The sequence below is a fragment of the Ochotona princeps genome, chromosome 29 (genome assembly GCF_030435755.1).
Source record: "Ochotona princeps isolate mOchPri1 chromosome 29, mOchPri1.hap1, whole genome shotgun sequence".
Classification (NCBI taxonomy): domain Eukaryota; kingdom Metazoa; phylum Chordata; class Mammalia; order Lagomorpha; family Ochotonidae; genus Ochotona; species Ochotona princeps.
The window spans coordinates 20406328-20433260 of record NC_080860.1 but is presented as its reverse complement, the minus strand read 5'-3'; the positions used below and the strand labels follow the sequence as shown (position 1 = coordinate 20433260).

The following is a 26933-nucleotide window of genomic DNA, read 5'->3' as shown; positions in this document are numbered from 1 at the left end:
ATTCAATACAAAGGACCGGCTGCCAGTGTCAAGAGAATCTCATTTCCTTTCTTCCTAATTCAGGTGCGGAGTTGATGGGCCCACAGGTCAGCCCCCACTTGGAGACTACAAGTACAGACCAACCAATGTTCACCTGATGTTTGCATCAAGCCTGGACAGCCAACAGCTTGAGTGGCTGACAGAGGGGCCCTAGCATGTGGCCTAGCACTTGACCCTGTCTTTAGCTGAGCCTGCCTCCCTCTGTGTCCATTCCCTTCAAGTAGAAGGAATCATGGCCCCCTGCCCAGGGTACGGCAACACTCCCAGGAGACCAACGTGTATGGAGCGCAAAGGGCACATGCTGGTTTCATTGCAGCCCTGTTCCACTCGAGCACCCAAAACAAGGCCCAGCAGATGCAGGCAGAAGTGGCTGCTCCATGTCCCCGCTTACCTTGGCAATGATGTCCTTGAACTGACCTTCTTTCCAGGCCTCGGTGGGGTGGTTGATCACAGTGAGGACGGCGTTGTCGTACTCTTCGTACTTGTCATACAGGAACACCAGCTCTGCCCACAGGTGTGCCTGCTCTGCAGCCCTCAGCACCTGCAGGAGAGGTCACAGGCAAGCTCAGGCTGACTGAGCAACGATCCCCCTCAGCAGCTGGGATCTGGGAAGAGGTGTGGGATACCTTTGGCATGTTGACACGTGACCAGAAGAGCTCCAGGTGCTCTGGCATCTTCTGCGGCTTGAATTTGGAGTAGAGGATGGCCAGCTCTGTGAACATGCCCATGTGGGCCCGCTCCAGGCCCAGAGCTGCCTCCAGCAGGAAGATGAGCTCCTCAAAGTAGCCGCGATCCTGGCAGACCAACAGGCACATGTGGGGTCCAGCATGTGTAAGTCAACGGCTGCAGCCACCCTTCCCAATGAGAGGGTCCCTGCTGCATCCACACCCTCCTGCTCGGTGACTGGTTGGGAAACTTGACACTCTTGTGTCAAGTGCCTTGTGAGAAGTGTGGAGCAAATCCAACAGGCAACAGGGCAACAGGCCAAGGGTGACTTGTTCTGTTCTCTGTCCCTGTAGCTCATGCCTTCTGGGACCCTGGCTCCAATAAGCCCTCAACTCCTGTCAGGACATCCACCCTCTGGCCCCTGTGTGACAGACAGCCTGTTGCACTCAGGCCCAGCTCTCCTCTGCCATATTCTCCACGCAAAGCCCTGGCCCTGCCAACTGTCCCCCCATGTGTCAGTGGCTACTGACTACAGAGGACCTCTCACTTCTGATCACACAGACATGCTGGGCCCCTCTCAGGGCATCCCTGCTGCTTGGCTCATTCCTGATGCCCGCTGGCCTGCTCAGGCCCCTGTTCCAGCAGCTTCCCTCCATCCCACATGGCTTCCACCCTCCCCAGCTGGCCTTGGGCACATGTCTCACTCTCATGGCCTTTCATTTCCTTTCCTAGTCTCGTGTCTGCTGCCAGCTGTTTCCCTCAGGTGAACTGCTCTGTGCCCTCCAGGCTACCTGGCCAGGCTGGGGATGCCACCAGGATTCCTGGTCACCAGCAATATTCCACCAGCCCAGCACAGCTGTGAGACACAGCACCTAGCGTATAGACCTTTAATTCCCTGCTCCTCCTCTTCTCCTCACCCCACTTGGGCAGGAGACTTCCGGCAATCCTTTACCAGCACTCACCCCAGAGCATCTCTTATAATCCTGAGTCTTTAGATATCACCTCTCAGCAAATCCCACTTCACTTTCCCCAACAAGGCTCCTTCCTGGAATATGAAACTCTGCTGCAGCTGCCTGACACCCTCTAGATGAGCCAATCAGCAGCTCCAGCTAAGCTTGCTCGCTGCTGGCTTCCTTCCCAGAAGGTGCTGTCTATGGCTCTCTCTCCATGCTGCGATGACTGTTTCACAGTCATCTCAGTGAGCCTGTCAAGTCAGCTGCACTTGCAAACGCACCCTAAACATGACCAGGCCCTGCCACTGCACCACCACCACCCACTGGCTCATCCAAATGTTTCACTTCTTCAGGTCTTTGCTCCAATGTTCCCCTCTCCATGAGTATGGCCAACTGACCCTTTTGAGTCAGTCCAGGCCCTCCCAGGACCTCACTTCCCCTAGAACATACTACCTCAGAAGCCCAGCATCATTAGCAGTCAGGTCTGCTACTGTCTGTCCATCTTACTGAATGCAATCTACAGACACACGTCCCTAGTTAACGCCAGGGACCCGGCAGGTGCGGAGACACTCACGGAAGCATCAGTTACTCAGGGCTATGTTACAGCTGCCTGTTTGCTTTACAGTTCACTTTCCAAGCTCTGGGGAACAAGACAGCATTTCCCTCTGCCAGTCAGCTTCCCTTCCTGGCTGCTTTTCATTGAGTGAGAGGGACTGGGATTGGAACTCATGGCAACAGCAACCCAGCTGAGCAATACTGAATCCCAGGCGGCCTAGCCAGATCTTACCAGTGTGACTCAGATCTCAATAAATGCTCACCAGGGTTCCCCCGGAGCCCACAGAGTCGAACTGCTATGTGAACCTCACGACTACCAGGACTCCCTCTCGTACATGTGCCCCACTCTGCACCCAGGGCATCTGATGGTCAGACCCCATGAGGTGCACATGGTGGGGAACTAGAGTCGGGATGAGGCTCTGCCACCACTGGCCTGGTGTTCCTGGCAAGCTCTGCACTGAGGGGCTTCTGAGAGCCCAAGGATGCCAGGGAAGAGCAAGGACTTTCCAGGACCCAGAGACAGTGCTATGCCTGTGCTTCCCCGCAGGTGTCACCTGTGACCTCCATGTGCTGGGCAGCATGACTGCCTGTGCCTCCATGGGGAGAACACATGCTGCCCTAGCAGAGGGTGGCCCAGCCAAGCAGTCGTCACCTGGTAATACCGAATCAGGTCCTCCAGCTCATCTGCATGGATGACGATGTGCAGGCCACACAGCTGTGCCAGGCGGAACTCCTGGCCATCTACACAGGCGAAGCACACCTGGGGAAAGGAGGGTTGGCGTGAGGCAGTACCACACAGCACCAGGCAGCTGGTAGGCACGAAAAACACCAGCACTGTGGACTCTCAAATTAGATCCTACCTAAGCATGAGGGGCTCCAAGAAACTAAAGGAAAATGTGGATCATTAAATACACCACACCATGGATTGCCAAACTCTCCTTCCCACCACCATACTTTCCGATGGGAGATGAGCAAAGACTGGGGAAAACTGATGACATGTCACTGGCAGGTCCACGCATTATCACTCATGCTGGGAGTGCAGGTTTGTTTAGTGATAAGAGCAGCTGGGGTGCTGGAGCGTCCATCAAGGCCACACAGTGACTAGCACTGGGGCAGCTTCCTCTGAGCACATTCGCCCCATGGAGGTCATTTCAATCCTGCTCAACTCAACTCCTGCTGGGTGCACAGCACCACTGTGTACTTGGCAGCAAGGGCCCTTGGAGTAGCACGTCCTATGGGGACAAACCAGGCCAACCCTGAGCCACGGCTGGCTTTCTGTGAAGTTTCCCTGCTTCCCAGTTGTCCACACACAGCTTATGCTCTTACAGAGACAAAGCTGGGAATGTGCATGTGAGCAAAAACAGTGACCAGCCTGGGGCAGGGGACAGCAACTGGCATAAAGCAGAGCTGCACGCAAGCTCTCTTCCACCATTTCACGTAGTGGTAAATACAGCAATGCCCTGCCAGCGCTTCTGGACACCATGTGTGCTTGCCCTGCAGACAGCCTGCCTGGAACTCAGCTCACTCAGCCTGAGCAACAGGGCAGGGCCATGGCAAACACGCTCCTTGACTGCACCTTCATGCTGGACATCTGAATGTGTCAGACCTGCTGAAGCTCTCCATTGCTCACAAAGCATTTTCTACTTCCAGATGTCTCTGACACTACTAGAGAACCTCAAGGTGACTTGCCCTATTGGCCTGTCATAAAAGGCTAACAATGCCAGCTGACACTCAGGATGTTAGTAATGAGACGGACAGAATTTTTAAGAACATTGCAACACCTCACACTGACAATCCCCTACTACTAAGACCCCTGGGAGCTGAGTGGGCCTTTGCTTCCCACTGTGAGGCCAGCTGATCAGGTCCTCTAAGCCATCCAGAGGCTTTACCAGCCTTGCCTGGACAAGGGGCCAGCGAGCAGACTCTGCCATTCTGGACACAGCAGGAAACACAAGGAGAGGGACTGCTGGCCCACCTTCCTCTAGGGGCTTCCCACATCTTACCTCTTTCCATGTTCCGGTGCTGTTGGCCTTGCGGCTGCTATCCACTGCCGCCTGATATTCACCGAGATGGACCAAGGTAGAAGCCAGGCGTGCAAAATTAGAGACACTGCTGTACAACAGCTTGGCAGCCTCATACATCCCCTCCTCATAACAGCGGTCTCCAACCTAGGGACAATTGGGGAAGTCTGCTGAGACACATGACCTGGGAAGGCTTCCCCAGAGCGAGTTTGGAGCTGGGGGAAAGCAATGAGAAGACGGGAGAGCAGACGTGGAGAGACCTTCCAGCTGCTGTTCCTCCCCAGATGCTTGCTATAGCTAAGATCAAGGAATGCCATCAGGGTCTCCCACGTGGCGGCAGGCAGGTACCAAAGTACTGGGGTCATCATCTGTTGCCTTCCAGGCACATGAGCAGGAGACTGTACTGGAAGAAGATGCAGGCCTTGAACTAGAGACTCCGATGTGGAATACGGGCATTCCTAACAGCAGCCCAGTCCACAGTGCAATGTCAACCATTCAGTCCCAGGGTGAGGTTTAAACCCTATATGGTAGAAGTCAGCTTCAGGTTGCTCAGGAAGTGTGTTTTTTCTGAGTATCCCAGCAGAACAGGCTGTTGTGGGGCACCCAGTCAAAAGGAAAAAGCCACCTTCCCTGTCCCTTGTTACCTACTCGTATGTGGTCCTGGCTGTCGCCTTGCCACACCTGCACCGGGTCTGAGGAAGAGTGTTCCCTCTCCTACCCGCCAACAATCACGGAACACACACTGACTCCTGTGTCAGGGTGCACAGATGCTCCTCCTCCCGCCATCCCTGAGCAGCTATGCTGGACCTTGTGGTCCAACAGGAGCAGCCAGGGACTGCCATGGTCACAACCATGTGAGCGCTGGTTCGCAACCTGGCAGCTCCACTTCTTCATCCAGCTCACTGCTAGTGGTCTAGGAAAGCAGGAGAGCATGGCCCAAGTGCTTGGGGCCCTGCATCCATGTGGGAGACCTGGAAGAAGCTCCTGACTCCCAGCTTCAGATTGGCCCAGTTTTGCCTAGTCTGTTTCTTCCTCTCTGTAACTCTGCCTTTCAGAAAAAAATAACTATATCTTAAAAAGTAAAAGCACATCTGGAATCGTTGTGGACTTCCAAGGCAGCACACTGTCTCTGTATCTCTCTCTCTTTAAAAATATTTATTTCTGTTTATTGGAAAAGCAGATTTACAGAGAGAAGGAGAGACAAAGAGGTTTTTTTTTTTTTTTTTTTTTTGAAGATTTATATATTTTAGATAGAGAACAACAAGGAAAGCTTAGAATCAGACAGGAAATGGTCAGCGTGGATTCACTTATACCTTACTAGGTAGGACACAAAGATTAGTTACTCCTCACTAGCGTATTGAACATTTCTCTGCACACCCCTCCTAAAACTGTTCTGCACCTAAACTGTTGACACATGTCTTGTTAGAGTTAGAAGCCAGTTTAGACTACCCGAAAAAATAGCCAGGTTCAGCAAAATCATGCTTCAACGCTATAAACTGCTAATTACTAAAATGAAAATGGACACGAGACAGCTGAATGGTAATCTATAGCCATTTTAAGGTGTTTAGAACCCAGTTGCATATAAACTAAAATTGAAACGTCAATGGAGAAGTCACAGGATGTGGTTAAGAACTTGCAATTTTTTTTTTTTTTACCATATTGGTTACTCAATACCATGTCAATTAATTCCATAACGTTATAAATTGTTACTGATGTTATGTCAGGGCTTCTAATTGATCAGGATGATACTCTGCCGGCTCTACCTTCAGACCAGAGATGGTCTCCCCAAGAAACTGTTGAACATATCTGGAGAATTACATGCTGGACTTTATGCTTGGTAAATGCTTGCAATGAAAGAATCTCAACTGAATTTGAACTGTGGTAATGCAACAAGGTGGAGGAATCTACCATGGGGAGAGGGCTTGGGGAGGGGTGGTGGGGGAATCCCAGTGCCTATAAAACTGTGTCACATAATGCAATGTAATTAATAAAAAAAAGATTTATTTATTTTTATTGCAAAATCAGATTTATATTGATAGGACGACAGACAGAGAGGAAGATATTCCATCCAATGATTCACTCCCCAAGTGACGACAATGGCCAGTGCCAATCTGAAGCCAGGAGCTCTCCCAGGTCTCCCACGTGGGCACAGGGTCCCAAGGCTTTGGGCTGTCCTTGACTGCTTTCCCAGGCAACAAACAGGGAGCTGGATGGGAAGTAGGGCTGCCAGGAATAGAACCGGTGTCCATATGGGATCCTGGCACATTCAAGGTGAGGACTTCAGCTGCTAGGCCACTGCACCGGGTCCCAGAGAGGTCTTCTATTCACTGGTTCACTCCCTAAATGGCCACAACAGCCAGTGCTCAGCTGATCTAAAGCCAGGAGCTTCTTCTGGATCTCCCAACAAGTGTTGGGTCACAAGGCTTTGGGCCATACTTTGTTGCTTTAACAGGCCTTAAACAGGAAGCTGGATGGAAACTAGAGCAGCTAGGACATGAATCAGTGTCCATATGGGATTCTGGTGCTTGCATGGGGAGAATTAACCAATTGAGCCATAGCGCCTTATCTCTTTTTGTCACATCTTCCAAGGGGTAACATTTTATCTGCATGAATTATTTATAACCTTTTTTATTTAAAAAAATTGAGGGGGGAATGTTAGGGTTCATTTACATTCTGGCTTTCTTAGAATATAAAATAGAATTTAGGATGCATGCTGTGGTGCAGTGGTTAAGTCACTGCTTGGGACACTGTACCATATGTTGGAGTGGTTGGATTGAAAACTCACCTCTGCTTCAGATCCAGCTGCCTGCACATATGCCCAAGAGGCGGCCACTAACCCAGCCACTTGGTTCCCTGCCACCCATGTGAGAGAACAGAGTACTTGGCTCCTGGCTTTGGCCTGGCCCAGCTCTGGTTACTGTGAATATCTGGAGAGTGAACCAGCAGATGCCTTTCTAACAAACACATTTTAAACAAGAAGGGTCAATGTTGTGTCACAGCATGTTAAACTGCCACTCGGGATGCCGGCACTGCATATATCAGAGTCCTGGCTCAACTTCCAATTATTTCACTTTTGATCCAGCTCCCTGCTAATGTTCCTGGGAAAGCAGCAGCAGATGGCCCAAGGACTTTGTTTCCAAGGACTTGGGCCATCTGCTGCCCTGTGTGGGAGACAGAGTTCTAGGCTCCTGCCACCTGACTCAGCAGGGCCACTGTGGCCATCTGCGAAGTGAACAAGCAGATGGAAGACTGATCTTTCTCTCTCACTTTACCTTTCAAGTGAATACATATACACACACACGTATACACACAAATATAGATATTCACTATAATGATTTATCTTATTTATTTGACAGGAAGATTAGGAGGGAAGGGGGAGAGAGAAAGGGAGGGAGGAGGAGAAAGGGAGGGAGGGAAGCTAGGTAGAAGAGAGGGGGACAGAGACCTTGTGGGTTGCAGGTCCAAGGACACAGCCTACCTGCTGAATGTTGGCATTGTTGGGCCCACTAATACATTCTTCTAACTCAGAGAGACGGCTGGTTTTAGCTAAGGCAAAAATGAGTTCAGTTTCTATGTAGGATTCGTGGCTCTTCTTCCTCGCCATTTGCAGGAATTTAACTAGATCTTCCCAGTTGCCTGGAGACAAAAACAGACACAGGCTAATCCAGCTCTGATCATTTCAAACAGGTCTTCAATGTCCCAGTCCATCCTCCCCAGTGTGCCTGTAGGAAAGTTGGCGTCCGGGCAAGGCCAGCAGGTTTGGCCACTTGTCTGATTCCTGGAGAGAGAAGGGGAAGAAGGGGCAGAACCACAGGTGAAATGCCCCAGGGCTAGGAACCTCCTTGTCCCCAAGTGAGGGGTTCCTAAGGGACTCGGAGAGGCTGGGGCCAGAAGATTGCCAGGGAACTGTGGAGCAAGTCCTGGACCTTAGAATTAGCACAACTGACTGCATCATCCTGTGGAGGAGGCTCACTTAGGCCACACTAGCGTAGCTGACCGCATGACACTGTCTTGGCTATTGGAAAATATCCACCAAGCTGGGCCTGCTGATGTCACTGGATGGCCTCACAGCACCCGGAGGCTCCTGGGAAACCCCTTGCAGCAGTGAGGCTGGCGCCCCCCTTCAGGGAGATGTACTTACTGCTCCTGCTGGCTGCCTGGACAACATCCAGATGGGAAGTAGGGTCCTCAGCTCTGATAAAGGAGTCAATGGCTTCCTTCACCAGGTCTTTCTGGAGCTGGGCCCGGGCCAGCTGACTCCACACAGCAGGCTCATTGCACTTCTCTGCAAACTCATAGGCTCGGTCCAGGTTTCCAATGTGCTCGATCAGGACCTAGGGACAAAAGAGGATTTGGAGCAACCACCAGACGTGGACCTGTTTTGGGCTGGTTCCTTATTCTGCCCAAAGCAGCATGGCCACTGCAATCCCATCCTGACAACCAGGGACCAAGTATTTCTCAGCTAAGTGAATGAGGGGCAGACAAGAGCTACTCCATGCAGAGTGTACTCGACAAGAGAAGGGATGCTCTAGTAAAGCAGCATAAAGACAGAGAAGATGGCCAAGCTCAGCCTCTTGTGAAGCAAGACAGGGCATTACTCTTGCTCAGCAGCCTAGAAGACTGGATCGCAGTACAGGCAGCCACCCCCTCATGTGGCTGGGGCCCATGTTTGCACACGACAGAAAGGCTTATAGACGAGGGTACAGAAAAATTGTAAGAGGCCAGGAAGTAAGGAACATTGGCAGGAGGGCAGTTAAAGGGACACATGCTGTGGGTTAAAACGAATTCAGAAATAAAAGCAGGAAAGGCCCCACTTTGGAAGAAGGGATGTGGCTTACATTAAGTGTACTTGGGGAATAGAATAGGGGCAGGGAGCTGGAAACATTGCTCTCGGAGTTCAACCTCTGAACAGCCTCTGCTAATAGGGTGTCCTGGGGAGTGTGGGTGGAAGTCTAATGAGCACAGGAGGCCTAACCTCCACCACGTGGGGTAAGGCAGCAGTGCATCTGAGATGTCCCGTCTCTAGGTCCACATGTGGCCAGGAACCCACATCCACGAGAGGGTTGGAGGAAGGGGTGCCATAACCAGCAACTGGGAAGGGACTATAGGACATTGGAGATGAGGTCTTGACACCCCAGGCCATGACCTGACCTCCAGGAGGTGCTAAGTGGGGTTCCACATGACCACTGGAGACCCACCTGGATGGCAGAGGCGTTTACGTCGAACTTGCAGAAAATGGCAAAGGCCTCCTCGTAGAGCGCACTGCTGATGGCAATGCTGGCGATGTCAGGAGCATCGTAGTTGTCCAGGCGGCTGATGTAATCCATGACCCGTGTGTGGTCCACCTTGATGGCCGTCAGAATCAACAGGTTCTGGAGGTTCCTGAGGACAAGGGACGCAGGATGAAGGCTGCTCTCAGTGCCCTCTGGTAAGATTGGAATTTTAAAAATAAGTGAAAACGGGACCAGTGCTGTAGCCTAGTGGCTAAAGTCCTCGCCTTGAACACGCCCCGGGATCCCATATGGGCGCCGGTTCTAACCCTGGTAGCTCCACTTCCCTTCCAGCTCCCTGCTTGTGGCCTGGGAAAGCAGTTGAGGACAGTCCAATGCTTTGTGATCCTGTGCCCACGTGGGAGACCTGGAGGAGGTTCCTGGCTCCTGGATTCGGATTGGCACAGCCTTTGCAGCTGTTGTGCTCACCTGGGGAGTGAATCATCGGACGGAAGATCTCTCCTCCTCTCCGACTTTGTAATGAAAATAAAATAAATCTTTAAAAAAAAAAGCGAAAACACCAGCTTATGGGCAGAAAGTACAGGGCATTGATGGTCAAGTTCACGGAAGCTGAGATGAGACACCATGGCAAAGTCCTAGGGGCCCTCTGTCTGAGCCCCTGGAGTTCCACCTCAGCGCCACCCCCAGTGACTCTGCAGTGCCTTTGCAGCTCTGTTGAGTTGTGCCCCACAACCCACATCTTTGTGCAATGTGGGTAGTTTTTCACACTTAAAAAAAGATTTATTTTATTATTATTTTTATATATTATCTTTTTCTAATTTGTTTATTATTACTTATTTTTCCATGTGGGTGCAGAGTTCTAAGGCCTTGGGGTATCCTCTACTGTCCTCTCAGACCACAAGCAGGGAGCTGGATGGGAAGTAGAGCAGCCGGGACAGGAACCACATGGCCACTGGCATTTGCAAGGTGAGGATTTAGCTATTGAGCCATTGTGCTGGGCTCTTCATATTTTTAAACTCTCCTTTTCTTTGTCGTATTTGATGCATTCTTGCCGGACCTCTCCTTTACCATATTTAGAAATGCGGGACAAAAACCAACACATAATGTATATTTTCAATTTTTTTTTAAAGATTTATTCATTTTATTACAGCCAGATATACACAGAGGAGGAGAGACAGAGAGGAAGATCTTCCGTCCGATGATTCACTCCCCAAGTGAGCCACAACGGGCCGGTGCGCGCCGATCTGAAGCCGGGAACCTGGAACTTCTTCCGGGTCTCCCACGCGGGTGCAGGGTCCCAATGCATTGGGCCGTCCTCGACGGCCTTCCCAGGCCACAAGCAGGGAGCTGGATGGGAAGTGGAGCTGCCGGGATTAGAACCGGCGCCCATATGGGATCCCGGGGCTTTCAAGGTGAGGACTTTAGCTGCTAGGCCATGCTGCCGGGCCCAATGTATATTTTTAAAACATTTATTTATTTTTATTGGAAAGTCAGATATAGAGAGGAGGAGAGACAGAGAGGAAGATCTTCCTTCCAGTGATTTACTCCCCAGGAGACAGCAATGACCAGTGCTGCGCAGCCAATCCAAAGCCAGGAGCCAGGTGCTTCTTCTGAGTCTCCCACGCGGGTGCAGGGTCCCAACGTTTTGGGCCGTCCTTGACTGCTTTCCCAGGCCACAAGCAGGGAGCTGGATGGGAAGTGGAACTGTCTGGATTACAATCAGTACCCATATGGGATCCTGGGCCAGTAAGGCGAGAACCCTTTGGAGGCAAGAAGAGCAATTGACAAAATTTCAGCTTCCTGGATCTGACCATTGGCCCAAGGTCAACCCAAGGGCAACTGTCTGGGAAGCAGCACACTGGCCCCTAGGGCAGCCCAGAGACAAGGCCCATTCCTATTGTTCCAGTCATATCATAGCAAAGAAAGGGATGAGGCATCACCTCTGAAAGCAACAAAACTGCCCAATGACTCTGAAACAATTTCAAGTGTCAATAAAGAAAATATGGGGGGCCTGGCAGCGTGGCCTAGCAGCTGAAGTCCTCGCCTTGAACGCACCAGGATCCCATATGTGCGCCGGTTCTAATCCCAGTGGCTCTACTTCCCATCCAGCTCCCTGTCTGTGGTCTGAGAAAGCAGTTGAGGATGGCCCAATGCATTTGGGACCCTGCACCCGCGTTGGAGACCCTGAAGAGGTTCCTGGCTCCCGGCTTCGGATCAGCGCAGCACTGGCCATTCAGCTCATTGGGGGAGTGAATCATCGGACGGAAGATCTTCCTCTCTGTCTCTCCTCTCTGTATAACTGACTTTGTAATAAAAATAAATAAACCTTTTAAAAAAAAGAAAATATGGGGCTGGTTCACAGGTATAGGAAGTTAATCCTCCCCGTGCAGTGCCAGCATCCCATACAGTCACTGGCTTGACTTCTGGCTGCCCCACTTCCCATAAGCTCCCTGTTTGTGGCCTGGGAAAGCAGTGGAGGACGACCCAAGGCTTTGGAACCCTGTACCCATGTGGGGGATCTGGAAGGGGGTACTGGCTCCTGGCTTTGGATTAACTCAGCTCCCACTGTTGTGGTTACTTGGGGAGTGAACCAGCACACAAAAGATCTTTCTTTCCCTCTCTCTGTAAATCTGATTTTCCGATAAAAATAAATAGAAATATCTTTATCTGCCTCTCTGTAACTCTTTAAATTAACATTAAAAAATTTCCAATTAATAAATAATCTTTTTTTAAGTGCTGGGGTAGATGTGGAGTGACTGGAACCGTCACACATTGCTGGAAGGAATATAAAATGATAGTCTTTCCAGAAAACAAGAGTTTGGCAGTTTCTTAAGCAGTTTAGCCTACAAATACTGCAGGTCTCTGTGACTGTGGGGTATGTTCACAGCAGCTGTTTGTTCACCATCACCTCAAATGGAAAATAACCCCAATATCCTTTAGAGGGTAGACAAACATCCTTTAAAGAGTAGTCATGCAGGGAAGGAAAGGAGGAAATCAGCTACTTGGTAATCACCATTATGTAGAAGTCTAACTGAAAGACCACATACTGTGATTCCATTTACATGACATTCCTGAAAGGCCCCGTGCCAGGGGCTGGGACTTGGGGCCGGAGGAGGTGGAGCAGACAGGGTAGCTTGTGGGCACTGTACAAGGCCCTGGGGCTGCTGTCTCAGGAATGTGGTGGACACACACTACACACTCTGTGTGGGGCCATCCCCAGTACTGCACAGGCAGCTCAATGTTACTGTTCACGGAGCTTCTAGGATGCCATCTGGTGTCACACCATTTGGCTGCACCACAACCTGCTGATGGATGGTTGGCTGGATTGTTCGGATTCTCATTGCCTGTTTCCAGGACTTCTAACGCCCTTTAGGGCCCTTTAGGGTCCCTAACCAAGAGAAAAATGGTTGGATTTGTGCCTCTTCCCGCAGCACTTGTGCCAATGCAGTGAGCTCGGCAGAAGGGTTGCAGGCGGCCTCATCAGCACTGATTAAGGAGCCTGCTTCCTGCTGCTTCCCCAAAGCCAGGGAGGTGCCCACAGCCCACCAACAGCCCTCCTCTCACCCAGGGCCTGGCTCAGGGAGCTCTCCTTGCTGGTTCATATGGCTGCTGTGTTTTTCCACAGCATCTTCTCCATACTGGTCTTCTGTTAGTTACGCTTATGTTGCTGGAAATGGCTTCTCCTAATTTGCAACCTCCCTTTTCCCCATATGTAATTTTTTTTTAAAGATTTATTTTATTTTATTACAGCCAGATATACACAGGGGAGGAGAGACACAGAGGAAGATCTTCCATCCGATGATTCACTCCCCAAGTGAGCCGCAACAACTGGTGCTGTGCTGATCCGAAGCCAGGAACCTGGAACCTCTTCCGGGTCTCCCATGCGGGTGCAGGGTCCCAATGCATTGGGCCGTCCTCGACTGCTTTCCCAGGCCACAAGCAGGGAGCTGGATGGGAAGCTGAGCCGCTGGGATTAGAACCGGCGCCTATATGGGATCCCGGGGTGTTCAAGGCGAGGACTTTAGCCGCTAGGCCATGCCGCCGGGCCCCCCATATGTAATTTCTACAGACTTATTTCTTTCAAAGGCAGAAACACATAGATGGAGGCGGAGATACAGAGACTGTTCATCTGCTGATTTGCTCCCCAGTGGTCTAGAGCAGATGGAAGTCAGGAGTGCATGCACTTCAGCCCTTTGCTGTTCTCCCAGGTGCACTGGCAAGAAACAGGACTGGAAAGTAGAGCAGCCAGGACTCAAACCTGCACTCTACTATGGGTGTGTAAAGTGGTGTCTTAATGGGTCCAGTACAGTAGCTTAGCAACTGAAGTCCTCACCTTGTATGCACTGAGATTCCTATATGGGCGTTGGTTCTAATCCCGGCAGCCCCGCTTCCCATTCAGCTCCCTGCTTGTGGCCTGGGAAAGCAGTCGAGGACGGCCCAATGCACTGGGACACTGCACCCACGTGGGAGATCTAGAAGAGGTTCTGGGCTCCTGGCTTCGGTTTGGTGCAGTTCCAGCCGTTGCAGCTGCTTGGGGAGTGAATCATCGGACAGATCTTCCTCTCTGTCTCTCCTCTTCTCTATATATCCGCCTTTCAAATAAAAATAAATAAATCTTAAAATAAAAATGGTGTCTTAACCCACTGCCCCACAATGCCTGCTCTCCTTTTTTCTATTTTTATGATAAAGTTTTTAAGCGTATCACAGGCCTAGTGGTTTCTCATAAGGGTTTATGCATTGTGACTGAAGCCAGGAGCCAGGAGCCTCTTCTGGGTCTCCCAAACGGGTGCAGGGTCCCAAGGCTTTGGGCCAATCTGGACTGCTTTCCCATTCAAACGGAGCTGACCAATCAGAAGAAAACACATACCTTTACCTTACCCTCTGTCATCACCAATACTTAAGCTAGGCGCACTTCAGTCCCAGGCCCATGCCCTTGACACCCGGTTAATCTTGCTTGGGAGCAGATCCCAACAAAAGCCTGGTTTAATCATCTTTCTGGGTCTTGGTAGCCACACTGTTTTGGTGTGGTTTTGATCTAACATCCCTCCCACTGATTCGTAATTTACTTTCTATATTTTAGGAGCTTCTTGACTATTTTTAATATTTTATTCTTTTGATTTAAAATTCAAAATCTTAGAGTGGGCATTTGGCTTTGTGGTGAAGACTATTTGCGAGGCTACATTCTGTGTCAGAGGCCAGGGATGGAGTCCTGGCGCTGCTGCCAATGCCAGCTGCCTACTGATGGGATACTGGGAGACACCAGGGAAGACTCAGTTGGCTTCCTGCCACCCACACAGGAAACCCAGATGGAATTCCCAGCTCCTGGTTCCAGCTTAGACCAGCCAGGACTGGCTGGGGGCATCTGGGGGTAGTGAACCAGCGGGTGGGAGCTTACTATAGTCCTGCTATTCAGACAATCTGTGCAAAATATCTGTCTCATCTTAGATTAATGTCAAAGAGGCACAGAATTCTAAGTTGACAGTTAGTGCTGTGAGCACAATGAATTCCTATCACTTCCCTTGGGGCTACCGATAAACATCCTGACAGCTCAGGCCTTTGTAGGAAGTCCTTCTCTTCACTGGGTATTTTCAATGTCTCCTTCAGTGTTCTGAAGTTTGGCCATAATGTGTGCAAAGGTGGATTTAAAACATTAATCCTCCCTGGGATTTGGCGGGCCTCCTGAAAGCTGGAAACCTGACGGCTGTTAAGGTCTCCAGCCTCCTCCCCACCCGTCATGCTCCACTCTCACACTGATCAGATCTCCCGTCAGCCTCCACACCGCTTAACCGCTTTCATATTTTCCACTCAATTTCAGCTACAGTTTTGCAATTTTACTAATTCTGTAATGCTGCTAAACTCAGTTTACTTCAAAATGTGTGTGTGAATAAAATGTATTTGGTACTTTAAAATACTGGCTTAACCTTTATTCATGTATTTTAAAACCCCTATGTGGGTAGCAGGGTCCAGCACTGAGGTTTGGAGGGCTGAGATACCACAGGTGACTGTAACGTTGACAACCTATATTGGAGCACCAGTTTTGACTCCCAGCTTCTGTTTTACTGCTCATTTTAAGTTGATTTAATATTTGAAAATCTGACTTACAGAGAAAAGGGGGAACATCTTTCATCTACTAGTTCACTCCTTGGATGGTCACAATGGCCAGGCTGGGGGACAGGCTGAAGCAGCTTTACCTGCTGTGCCATGATGCCAGCCCCCATTGCCTGTCATTTTCTTCTCTGTGTCTACACTTCTGCAGACTTGATTCCGTTGCTACTGCTGGCTCTTCTTAGTAGTTCCCTACCTGCTCATGCAATTTTGCTTCCAAGTAGGTTTTTCTGAGCAGGATTTATGTTTGTCTCTGGCAAGATCTAACCACCCAATGGCCAGTCCTATCAAGTTAAATTCCTCTAACACTACACACTAATATGAACCTGTGTGAAACCGTCCCAGGACCAGCTTGTCAGGGTCAGCTGTGTCGTCTGTCATCTAGCACTGTGGTTCAAAATGGAGGCTTCCTGCTTGCTGTGGCTGGCCTGAAGCACAGGTTGAAGTGACTGTTGATGATCCTTGCATGTGGGTTCCACGCACTGCTGGAGTCCAGCTCCAGACTAGTTCGGAACTCGAGAAGGGTGCATGGATTAGGCGTAAAGAGGAACAAAATGGACCACTACAATTCCAGGATCATCGTGGATAATGCACGAAAGCTGTCTGCTTTATTTATACAGAACCAGTCAAACTCTGGCTCAGACTTTTCATGTCATGGTCAAGTGGGTGTTTCTAAGGATAATTCTGCAGTTTCTTTCACCTTAAAGCAGGATGTTATCCATTCTGACCCTGGGGTCAGGAAGTTCTCAATAGATGGTGCATATCAATCAGTAACACATTCCTACTACAATCCTCATTCTACAACTTAATCTTGAATCAGTTAAGGGAGGAAATGCATCACAGAAGAAAGGACCTAAAGATCAAAGAAAAAGGGAAAGAATAGATTCCTAGTATACCTGATTAGCATATGGTCAATGGGGGCAGCAATAATAAAAGGCCCTTTGGCTAAAACAGTATCAGTAACATCAACTTCCAAGCTCACATTGGCAGTAAACATTAACTCTGCAGAGGCAGACAATGCCTAAATAGATTACAGAATTCTCAGTGAGATTGTCTGGTGTCCATGCAAAGGGAGGTAGAGCTGCATTTGGATGGTTGTAGAGACATCCACCAGGCCCTGCCATAGGGCGGGAAATTCCTTGTGGCCCTGCCTGCAGTGGAACAATACTCTATCACACCTTCCTGTCTTCCACACCCACCACAGGGACCCCAGCAGGACCCCAGCAACGCAACTCTGGTCCTCCTGTCCTGCAGGTCCTGAGGACTGCAGTCTGGGCTCACCAGGAGCAGGATTAGCTGAACTGCATTCTTGGCTGAGTTCCTGCCCACTTACTTTATTTAGTTATTATTTTCACTTCACTTAAAAGGCAGACAGAAAATTTCCATTCATTTGTTCACTCTTTCCAAATGCCTATAACAGCCATGGCAGGGCCTGATGAAGCCAAAGCCAAGAGCCCAGACCCCTATGTGGGTAGCAGGGTCCACAGCTGGAATCAAAAGCTAGCCAGTCATGGTGATCTGGACTAGGGGTGTTTGAAGCAATCGTAACCACCGCGCCAAACAGCAGCCCTTATCACTATTTTTAAATCTCAGCAGCCTTTATTTATCCGTCAGCTCATGGTTCATTGCAACAGACAGGTCATCTCTGTCTTGTTCTGTGTGTCTAGACCATGCCAATTATTCCCACTGATACATAAGACTGTATCTAGTCAAACAACTTCAGAACAAAAAATCTTTTTAGAGTTATTTATTTTTATTGGAGAGGCAGATATACAGAGAGGAGCAGAGACAGAGAGGAAGATCTTCTGTCTGTTGATTCATTCCCATGTGACTGCAATGCCTGGAATGGCACTGAACCAAAGCCAGGAGCCCGAAGCCTGTTCTGGGTCTCCCATGTGGGTACAGGGTCCCAAGGCTTTGGGCTGTCCTCAACTGCTTTCCCAGGCCACAAGCAGAGAGCTGAATGGGAAGCAGGGCCACTGGGATTAGAACTGGCGTCATTATGGAATCCCAGCACGGGCAAGGCAAGGACTTTAGCCACTAGGCTGCCACGCTGGGCCCATGAACACAAAATCTGAAAGTCCCTTGTGTGCTTCAAGAGGCAGCAGATGAGAATCCCTTTGCAAGCAGTGGAGGCTGATTCGACAGCAAGGCAGGACACACTAGCCATGTCACACACTGTAACACTGGCTTTCTGTAATCACAGACTGAGTCTATGAACACATAATTTCATAGTCCATAATTCAGCACAGTAGAAATCTCAAAAATAAAAACCACATTTAAAAGGACCAGTGTTGTGGCACAGTGGGTTAATCCACCACCGCTGATACCAGTACTCCATGTAGGCACCAATTTGTGTCCCTGCTCTCTCACTTCTGATCCAGCTCCTTGATAATGGCTTGGAAAAACCAGCGAAGAATGATCCAAGTTCTTGAACTCCTGCACCCATATGGGAGACCTAGAAGAAGCTCCTGGCTCGGCCTGGCCAAGATCCAGCCATTATGGCAATTATTTAGGGAGTAAATCAACAGGTAGAAGATGTTTGCCTCTCTCTCTCTCTCAATATGTGTAATTCTTTCAAATAAGTAAGTCAATCAATCAATAGAAGTCTCTATAATATCTATAATATCCCAGAAAGCTGTCCTGGTCTATGAAATAAATCTTATAATCACTTCCAATAGCAGAATTTATGATGTGAATCCAGTATAAACTCTAGTAGTGAATTTAAAGAGGTCATCCACCAGGTGGCTCCATGATGAGCGTGCTGTCACACCTGCACGACGTCCACCTACCCAGAATCCTCTGCCCTCCCATGGCCCCTGCTCAGCTGGGCTCGCAGTGAGATGGGAAGAGGTAGAGACCAGTAGAGGTCTGGTCTTCCTGCCACTTCTAAGCCATGCTCACCCTGACTGTATGAGCATCACACACACCGGGGCCACACAAGACCCTGCTGGAATGCTAGCATCTGCCTCTAGGCACCACTGAGTACAGTGATGCAGGCCAGAGCAGTAGGGGGAATGAGGGTCTGGGTTTAGATTGGGAAGGAAGAGACTGCCAGGATTGGAGCAAAGGAGAGAGGGGCTGCAATGAGGATACAGGAGGGAGCCATGAGATGGGCAGTGAGTCAGGGCAGCAGTGGATGGGTGAGGCCGACACGATCGCCAGAACTGTGAATGCCAAGTAGACGTCTGGAACTGGCCAAGTAAGTCCACAACTGCCATGGCCATCCCTAGCCACCCTCACCTGTGCTCGCTGAAGATGGAGTTGTCCAGAACAATCTTCTCCAGGAGCTCAATCAGTTCGTGGGGCAGGTCAGCTGTCATAAAGGCTTTGACGGTGACTGACAACTCTTCGGGATCCTGTGTGTCTGACAATGCTGTTTGTACCACCTGGTTTTCAAGAGCATTTGGAAGAAATTGATCAAAGTTAACTCAAGACCATACCACTGATGTGCAACAGAGCAGAGGGCTCCTCCATGATGGTGTGTGTGCAGCAGACAGAGGAAATGGCAGGCTTCCCAGGGTCAGAGAGGGTGGGCGTCTCAACAGCGCATTTCATGGAACCTCTATTCTGACATCAAACGGAGACAGGCTCTTCCTCTGCTCCATCTAAACTCGCTCCAAAGCCAGTTAACAGAGCACAAAGCAGTGTGTGAGCTTTCATCTGTAACTCTGAAGCCACAACTCCTGGCTAACATAGCCACTGTCTGTGTAATGGAGACACAGCAGGGTTCTTGGGCAGCCTCTTGGTTGTAGAGCACCACTGCCACTGTGGCCTAACCCACTGGCAGGTGCGTGGCCAGGAGCAAGCCAAGAAGTGCAGGAAGCCACTCAAGGCCAGGCTCTGGAGCAGAGACCCCCAGGGTCGGGTTGTGCTGCTCTTATCTGAGGACAGACTCTTCAGGGTCTAAACCTCAGTGCTGAGCGGAGGCTATTCTACTGGAGCACATGCCCAACAACAGCAGGTTAGGGCGCAGGCTCTGCCCTCTGAGCCAGGGTTTTCGGTGACCCGGGGGCTCTACCAAAGCTGCCAAAGCTCTGGTGTTTCTCAGCAGTGGGTACCAGTCATAAATTAACAGGAATGAGCAGCTGGCCCTGAGGTCTTACAAAACAAAAATCCTCATCTGGCTATGAACTTTTACCTTGTCACTCTGAAGGCCAAAATGGAAACAAATCAAAATCAGTCCCGTCTACCTCCGGGGTGGCGTCTTCAGGTTCTCAACGCCACTCTGAGATGCAGAGTTTCCACCTTTGTTCTGACACGATGGCACAGTGGCTAAATCCTCACCTTCCATGCACCAGAATCCCATCTGGCTGCTGGTTCAAGTCCCACCTGCTCCACTTCCTTCTAGCTCTCTGATTATGGTCTGGGAAAGCAGTAGAGGATGGCCCAAAGCCTTGGGACCCTGCACCCATGTGGGAGACCCAGGAGAAGTTCTTGGCTCCTGGCTTTGGATCAGCTTAGCTCCAGCTGTTGCAGCCATTAGGGGAGTGAACCAGGAGATGAAAGATTTTCTTCCTATTTCGCCTTCTCTCTGAGTCTCTCTTTCCAATAAAAGAGAATAAAGATCTTAAGAGAAGAAGAAGTTGTTCCACCTCTGTAGGGTTTACAGGAGTCAGTCCAGGCAGACATCACAGTAGCTGAGGAAGCAAACTGGGAAGGGGGTTCCAAGGACCTAGCACATCTAGTCTAGCCAATGGCAGCATCTAATTGCTCATTGTTGGAAACCTTAGAGCAGTTACAACAACTACACACAGATTGTCTAAGGGCAAAAAAAAAGAAAAAACAAAAACAAAACAAAAAGCTTCTATCATATATACCTGAGTCAACGCGAGATACCTAGCCAACGGGACCTTGGGAAAAAGCTTCTTGCAAATAACCTTTCTGTAATAAGATTCTACACCACACGTCAAGAGCAGTCTGCCTCTGTCACGTGTGCCCCCAATCAGAGAGCACTGCAGGACAGCGTCCCACCAGGAGGTGGCCTTAGCATTCAATTATAGCAGTCACAAGGACCAGGCCAACACAAAGCAGCAAGACCAGACGCCCCCGCTGCTTCAGCCCTCACAGTGTGGAAGCTCCCCTTCCCTGGGAGGCAACAACAGGTCACCCACAGGATGATCAGGCGGCTGACATCTGCAGACCTGCAGCTGAGTCCCAGTGGAGCCCAGACTGCCCCTGTCCCTGGCATTTTGCTGTTCAGTGTTTCTTAGGCTTGGATGAAGTGAAATCATCCAGACTGGTTAGTCTGAAGCTGACTCAGAAGTCTCAAAGTATTCAAAACTGAGACGTCAACTTTAAAAGAACTAATGGTTTGGATGTGAGGAGGCGGTAGACAGAAAACAGGGCGAGACTTGACAGACATTGAAGTGAATGTATAGGACCTGCTTCATGGGCTGGACCAGGGTTTTGTTAACGTACTGGTCCTGGCCCATCCCTAAGCCATAATATCTGCAACAGCCCAGGGGATAAGGTGAAAGCTTGCAAGGCTATGATGGGGGGTGGGTCTCTTATCAGAGCCACAGGAAACCCACATGCCATCCTATGTCTGCTGACAATCCCCAATCCCAGCACTGGGTTCCAGCCCCAAGGTGGTACTCAACAAAACATAAGGGAAGCTGGCTGAGCCAGCCTGAAGTCACTTCATTTCTGTTCCCAGGGGCTGAGCTGGCAGAAACACCAAGGAAATACATTCAGGCAGCCACCAGGTACTGTACAGTCCTGCTGTGGGTGCAAGGGCCAAGTCTACCCAAAGGCCAGTCCTCCACTGAGTCAGCTTGCCCTGGGAGCCAGCCACTTTCAGGCAAGCCCCTTCTGCAAGAGCTGCAGGTATGAGCCGTAACAGCAACACCAGTTAGAGAACAGAAGTCAGGCTGTGCATGCTCCAGAGGGTTCTGTGCCTCACCTGGTCAATCAGCTGTCTCCGGGATGCGTTGGTCTCTTCCAGAACATGAGCCCAGAGCTCTGGATCTTTCCTACGCACCAGGTAGCGAGCCTCACTTTTGAACAGAGAATTCTCGTTGCAAACCTGGAGAGAGTATACCATGTATACCATGTAATATAACTGGGTTGGTACTGCCCAGTTATTTCCCTCAGTCTCCAGCTCTTGTTCAGCACAGCCTGCATTCTATCAGGATGCTGTTTGAACACAGACAAGCTGCACGCCACAGGGTTAATACCACACCCCTCAGAGACAAGGCACCTGAAAAATGCCACAGGGAAGCACCATACTCCAGCCAGTGGAACATTCTGTGCTGTCTGACATGACCACCACCAGCTACTGGAGGCTAGTGAGCACTTGATAATGGCATGTACAACTGAGGAACTAAACTTGCAATCTTAATTTCAGGAAAGTACTCACATGTGGCTCGTTCTAAACGATCATGAAAGTGTTACTACAACAACCTAACCCTGGCATAAGGGGTCTTCAAAAGGTGCAAGAAAACATGTGTTAACACACACACACACACACACACACACACACACACACACTGTGCATGGATATCCAAACTTCTCTGTACAATAAACTTAGCTTTCAATTTCTCCTGTCCAGGAATTTTTTGAAGTGCCCTTGGACAGAACAACACATCCTTGAAATAAGCATCTTGAGACCCTTCTCAGAGTGCTAAACATCAACTGCCCACCGACCATTTCAGCGCATGAGGCATTGGCTGAGGCCTGGCGACTATCACAGCCATGGTGGACCATGGGCAAGTACTCCACCGAGATGTGTGTCTGCGGATGCCAGGCTGGTTGTCCATGTGTGCACAGCGCAGGCCCCAACTAACAGGCCTTCTCTCCACAAATCACACTGTGGAGCAGGCCTTGCTGACCGTCTCTCTCCTAGCTAAACTTAGGCTGCTTGAGGACTCAGGTGTGTCAAGATTTCAATGGGGTGACTTGTTGTGCTTTAAGATATTGGTGACAAACTAAGCCAAAAGGTGGCTGACTAGTATCCAACTCACGTCACAGTTCCCAGACTGCCGGGTGAAAGGATATGTCCACCCTGTCCTGTCACTTACTTCTGCAGTCAGTGGCCAAACTGAAGGTGAAGTGAGAAGCCAGTGACTTGCTCCCCATACTCAAGTCTGCACACACTTGCCCTACGGTGCACCTTCTCCAGCTGCTGCCAGAACACTAAGTGGTCAGATACACTGAGGTGTGGGGACAGAGCCCACACAGAGCTCATCCATATGACACTGCTAGAGTCTGGAGTCAAAGGTTTCACATCAGCAGTTCACACAGTGCAACTTAAAAATACCATTACACACAGGCAGATCCAAGCCTGGGCAAAAATACGCAGGAGACCTGGGAAGATGCCTCCAGGAGCAAGAGCCAAGTGTGCTGGAAGGGGATGGACCAGGCAGGCGTAGCAGGTTATTCTAACAAGTGGGACGGGAACTACAGGCCAGTCCAGATGGCTGACCAAAGGGTCAATGGGGTGACACTGCAGGCTGACAGGTTGGTTTCAGGGTCATTTAGGCCCACAGGTACAGTACATCCACTCCTGGCAGGAACAGGATGCTACAGGTGCCAGAACCATGACCAACGCAGTCTGGCAAAGCACCACCTTGCCTACCCTCTGCAGCCTCCACAGGCACACAGCTAAAGCCCTGTCCCCTGGGGCCAGAGCCCCACAGGAGCTGGGCACACCTACCTTGATGAATTCAAGGCTACACTGCCCCCGTTCGTAAGCCACACAGGCCAGGTGGGGGTCACGCTTCTCGCAGTAGCGGCCCACCACACTACTGTCATAGTAGGCATTTTCTCGCAGGAAGCACTCCGGGTTGTTGTTGCTGTCGATGTAGATTTTGGCCAGAGCATTGTGAGTGGCGGGCTCTTCACATCCCTCCTGGAGCCGAGACTCCAGCCACGGAAGCAGCAACTTGAGCCTTTGGAAGAAAAGATTCTGTGAAAGGCTCAGACAACCCCTGGGAACAACCAGGCCCACCCTGGGACTTTGAGGGGTGCTTCAAGGTTCAGGCAGACCAGGTCTCCAGACTGCTTTTCAGTGAACTGTCCCCAAGGTCTTCAGTACCGATTGCAAATAACCCATTCTGAGATTGTCCAGAGGCTGGGAGCCTGACCATGAAGGCATCTTGGAGAAGTAAACAAAGAACTAAGAAGAAACCCTCAGATCTGGGGGCAAAAGACAACACCGAGTGAGGGTACTATACCTGTTTCTCTTTTCTACTTCAGCCACCAGATCATCAGTAGAGAACTGTCCTCTCACTACCATGATTAAGTTCTTAATTACGTCCTCAGAACAGTCCACATCAAGCAGCCCTCCAACCACAGCTGGGATCCGGCTAGGATTGACCTAGAACAGTCGAGGTGGTGACTACAGGGCTGTGGACTCAGGTCCTTGCCAGGAGCCCCCCTGAGATGCGGAGAGTGTGAGCAAAAATGAGAGGGCTGCTATGCGGGACAGAACCTCATTCCAACAGAGGCCTAGCTCATCGTGGGACTGTCATTGGAAATGGACCTTGAAGGAGCTCCTTAATGTGGAGAGCAAAGGCCTGACTCCACAGGACTGGAGTCCTTCTAAGAGGGGCACATGTATCCAGAGTGCACAGGGAGAGGGAAAAGGTCACGCCGTGTGAAGCCACAGTGAAGAGGGGTCATCTGAGAGCCTAAAGAGCTTCCTCACCGGAAACTGAGCCGGCCGGCACACTGACCATGGGTTTTTGGCTTTCACAAGTGTGACAAGTTCAGTTCTGGTATTTAAGCTGCCCGGTTTGTGACACTGTGACCTGGCAGCCTGAGCAACCTGATGCTCTGCCCTTCAGACCAACAGCCTGACACTGTCAGGGTCAGAGGCAGCCCTTCAAGCGCACTGGTTCTGCTAATCCAAAGGCAGCCTGTGCCACCCTGGCGAGCCAGCAGGGTCCCTCCCCCCGCAGCAGTACCTTCTGAACATAGATCTCTATGTACTTCTGCAGGTTGTTGCGGTACAAATACAGGACCAGGTCGTGGACAAAGTCAAAGCGATCACACACGATGATGAGCGGAAGCTGGTCCGTCAGCTTGGCCTCCTGAGGGGTGGGAAGCAAAGGACAGTCAGTCAGGGCCCAGGGCCAGAGCCTGGGGATGGTGACTAGCAGGGACAACACTGCCCTGGGATCTCGCACACTCTGCCAGATGCTCTGGCATTTCAAGTATTTACTTGGGGATGTGTATGTGCGTGGGGGTGCAGCATTTGGCTTGGGAAATAGGGGGCTAGGAATAATAACATTTGGTTAAAAAAATGCTAAATTTATCAGTTATGTTCTTATTTTGTACCAAATCCAACAACTTTTACGCAGGTTGCTTAAGCCGACAGAAGGCCTGGCGCTGTGATGTAGTATGATAAGACTGCCTGCAGAGCCAGTATCCCACATGGGCTCTGCTTTGGGTCCTGCTTTTGGGTCCAGTTCCAATCCTAACTCCCTGCTAATGGCCTGAAGGGGAAGCAAAGGACAGCTCAACTGTTTGGGTCCCTGCACCTGCATGGGAGATCTGGAAGAAGCTCTTGACTCCCAGCTTCGAACAGGCCGAGCTCTGGCCACTGCTGCCATTGGGGGAGTGAAATAGCAGATGGAAGATTACTCTCTTTTCTGTCTCTGCTTCTCTCTAACTCTACCTTCCAAATAAAATGAATAAATAAAAAGAAGCCAGGGCAAAGCAGCAGGCTGGGGGAAGGACGGTCTCTTCAGACAAAAGCAGCCTGACCCTGTAACCTGGGCCTTCGGCTGCAGGGCTTCTCGCAGACAGAAACAGGCAGGACAGCCTGCAGGCCACCACAACCACCTCTCCTTGTTGGGACCAAACCCACACTGCATTTTCCAGGCTCTCTGAAGGTTGTGTGTTCACTTGCTCTCATGTCCTTCAAGGGAACATGAGTCCCAGTGTCACCCGTCATTTATTGGTGCCAGTCATAGCAACCCACATGGCTCCTCTGTGCCCTTCTCTTCCTCCACGTGGCTGGGCCATCAGCATCCAGGCCACGCAGTTCTGTGACAGGTGGTGAGAAGGGAAGCCACCACACTTACCTCCATGGTCACCCAGTCTCTCCCGTAAGAAAGGAGCAGACTCCTAGAATAGTACTTAGCTATTTACTGATTACTTGAAAGGCAGAGAAAGATGGTTAAGAGATGTCCTGTCTGCTGACCCCACAGCCCAAAAGCCCACAAAAGCCAGAGCTTGGCCAGGAGAAAGCTGGGAACCAGAAACTCAAGCCAGGTCTCCCCTGTGAGTAAAAGGGACTCAACTACTGGATCCATGACCTGCCGCCTTCCAGAACGTGAATTAGCTGGGACAGGATGTGCAGCCAGGTCTCACACCCAGGCACTCTGACCATGGGATGCTGGCCTCCCAGCAGTGTGCTAACCCAAGCGGGCTTCTTGCTCTTGGTGCACTGCCCCTGAGTGGGTACCTTGGTATCAGTCACATCTCCCTCAGAGGCATGGCTGGAGCTGATGAGCTACAACACAGTGATAAACTGACTCCTCCACTCATCCGTCAGCCCCAAGCGTCTTGCCACAAAGACACGTATTGGGTGGGTTCTGTCCAGAAAGAAACCTGGGCTGAAATGCGGGGTCTGCCACTGGGGAGGGAAGGGCAGCTCTCAGGAAGTCTGCACATACCTTCAGGAAGTTCTTCACCCGCTCCGGGTTGTAGCAGCTGCTCTCTCGGCAGATCCTCTCCACCTCCTTGATCTGCCCTGTCTTACAGGCGGCCTGGATGTACTTGAGGTGCACGTCTGGGTCTTGGCTGAAGTTCACGATGGAGCCCAGGAAGTAGAAGAGGCCTATGCAGATAGACTGTGTCAGTTGTCCTCCTGACACGTACCTGCTTCTCCGACGTCATTGGTGGCCTGACCTTGACAGGCAGCCTGCAATGGCCCTAATCCATTCTCCACGTACACATAGCCTGCTCGGAATTCATCACTGTATAAAGTCTGGCTTCTTTGAGATCTACAAACAAATGGCTAATCAATCACACTTTTACCAAAGCTGGAGGTGACCTGGATATATATGTTTTTAAGATTTATTTATTTTTATTGGAAAGTCAGATATACAGAGATGAGGACAGACAGAAAGGAAGATCTTCCATCCGATGATTCACTCCCCAAGTGACCACAAAGGCCGGTGTGCGCCGATCTAAAGCCAGGAGCCAGGAACTTCCTCCAGGTCTCCCACACGGGTGCAGGGTCCCAAAGCTTTGGGCCGTCCTCGACTGCTTTCCCAGGCCACAAGCAGGGAGCTGGATGGGAAGTGGAGCTGCCGGGATTAGAACCAGTGCCCATATAGGATCCTGGCACGTTCAAGGTGAGGACTTTAGCTGCCAGGCCATGCTGCCGGGCATGACCTGGATGTTCTGAT

The 26933-nt window shown here is 50.5% G+C and overlaps 1 protein-coding gene across 1 annotated transcript in view; it reads right to left on the bottom strand.

Annotated features, from left to right (window-relative positions):
• Positions 1-26933, bottom strand: part of CLTCL1 (clathrin heavy chain like 1) — a 71616-nt gene that overhangs the window by 8689 nt on the left and 35994 nt on the right. The window contains exons 14-26 of the mRNA XM_058656738.1: positions 26196-26359; positions 24480-24605; positions 23748-23890; positions 23228-23462; positions 21476-21598; positions 18814-18959; positions 9433-9616; positions 8376-8568; positions 7713-7870; positions 4217-4381; positions 2866-2973; positions 666-833; positions 431-580 (exon numbers count right to left, since the gene is read on the bottom strand). Of these exons, the coding sequence (XP_058512721.1) occupies positions 431-580; positions 666-833; positions 2866-2973; positions 4217-4381; positions 7713-7870; positions 8376-8568; positions 9433-9616; positions 18814-18959; positions 21476-21598; positions 23228-23462; positions 23748-23890; positions 24480-24605; positions 26196-26359 (2063 nt within the window). The remainder of the gene's footprint in view (positions 1-430; positions 581-665; positions 834-2865; positions 2974-4216; positions 4382-7712; positions 7871-8375; positions 8569-9432; positions 9617-18813; positions 18960-21475; positions 21599-23227; positions 23463-23747; positions 23891-24479; positions 24606-26195; positions 26360-26933) is intronic.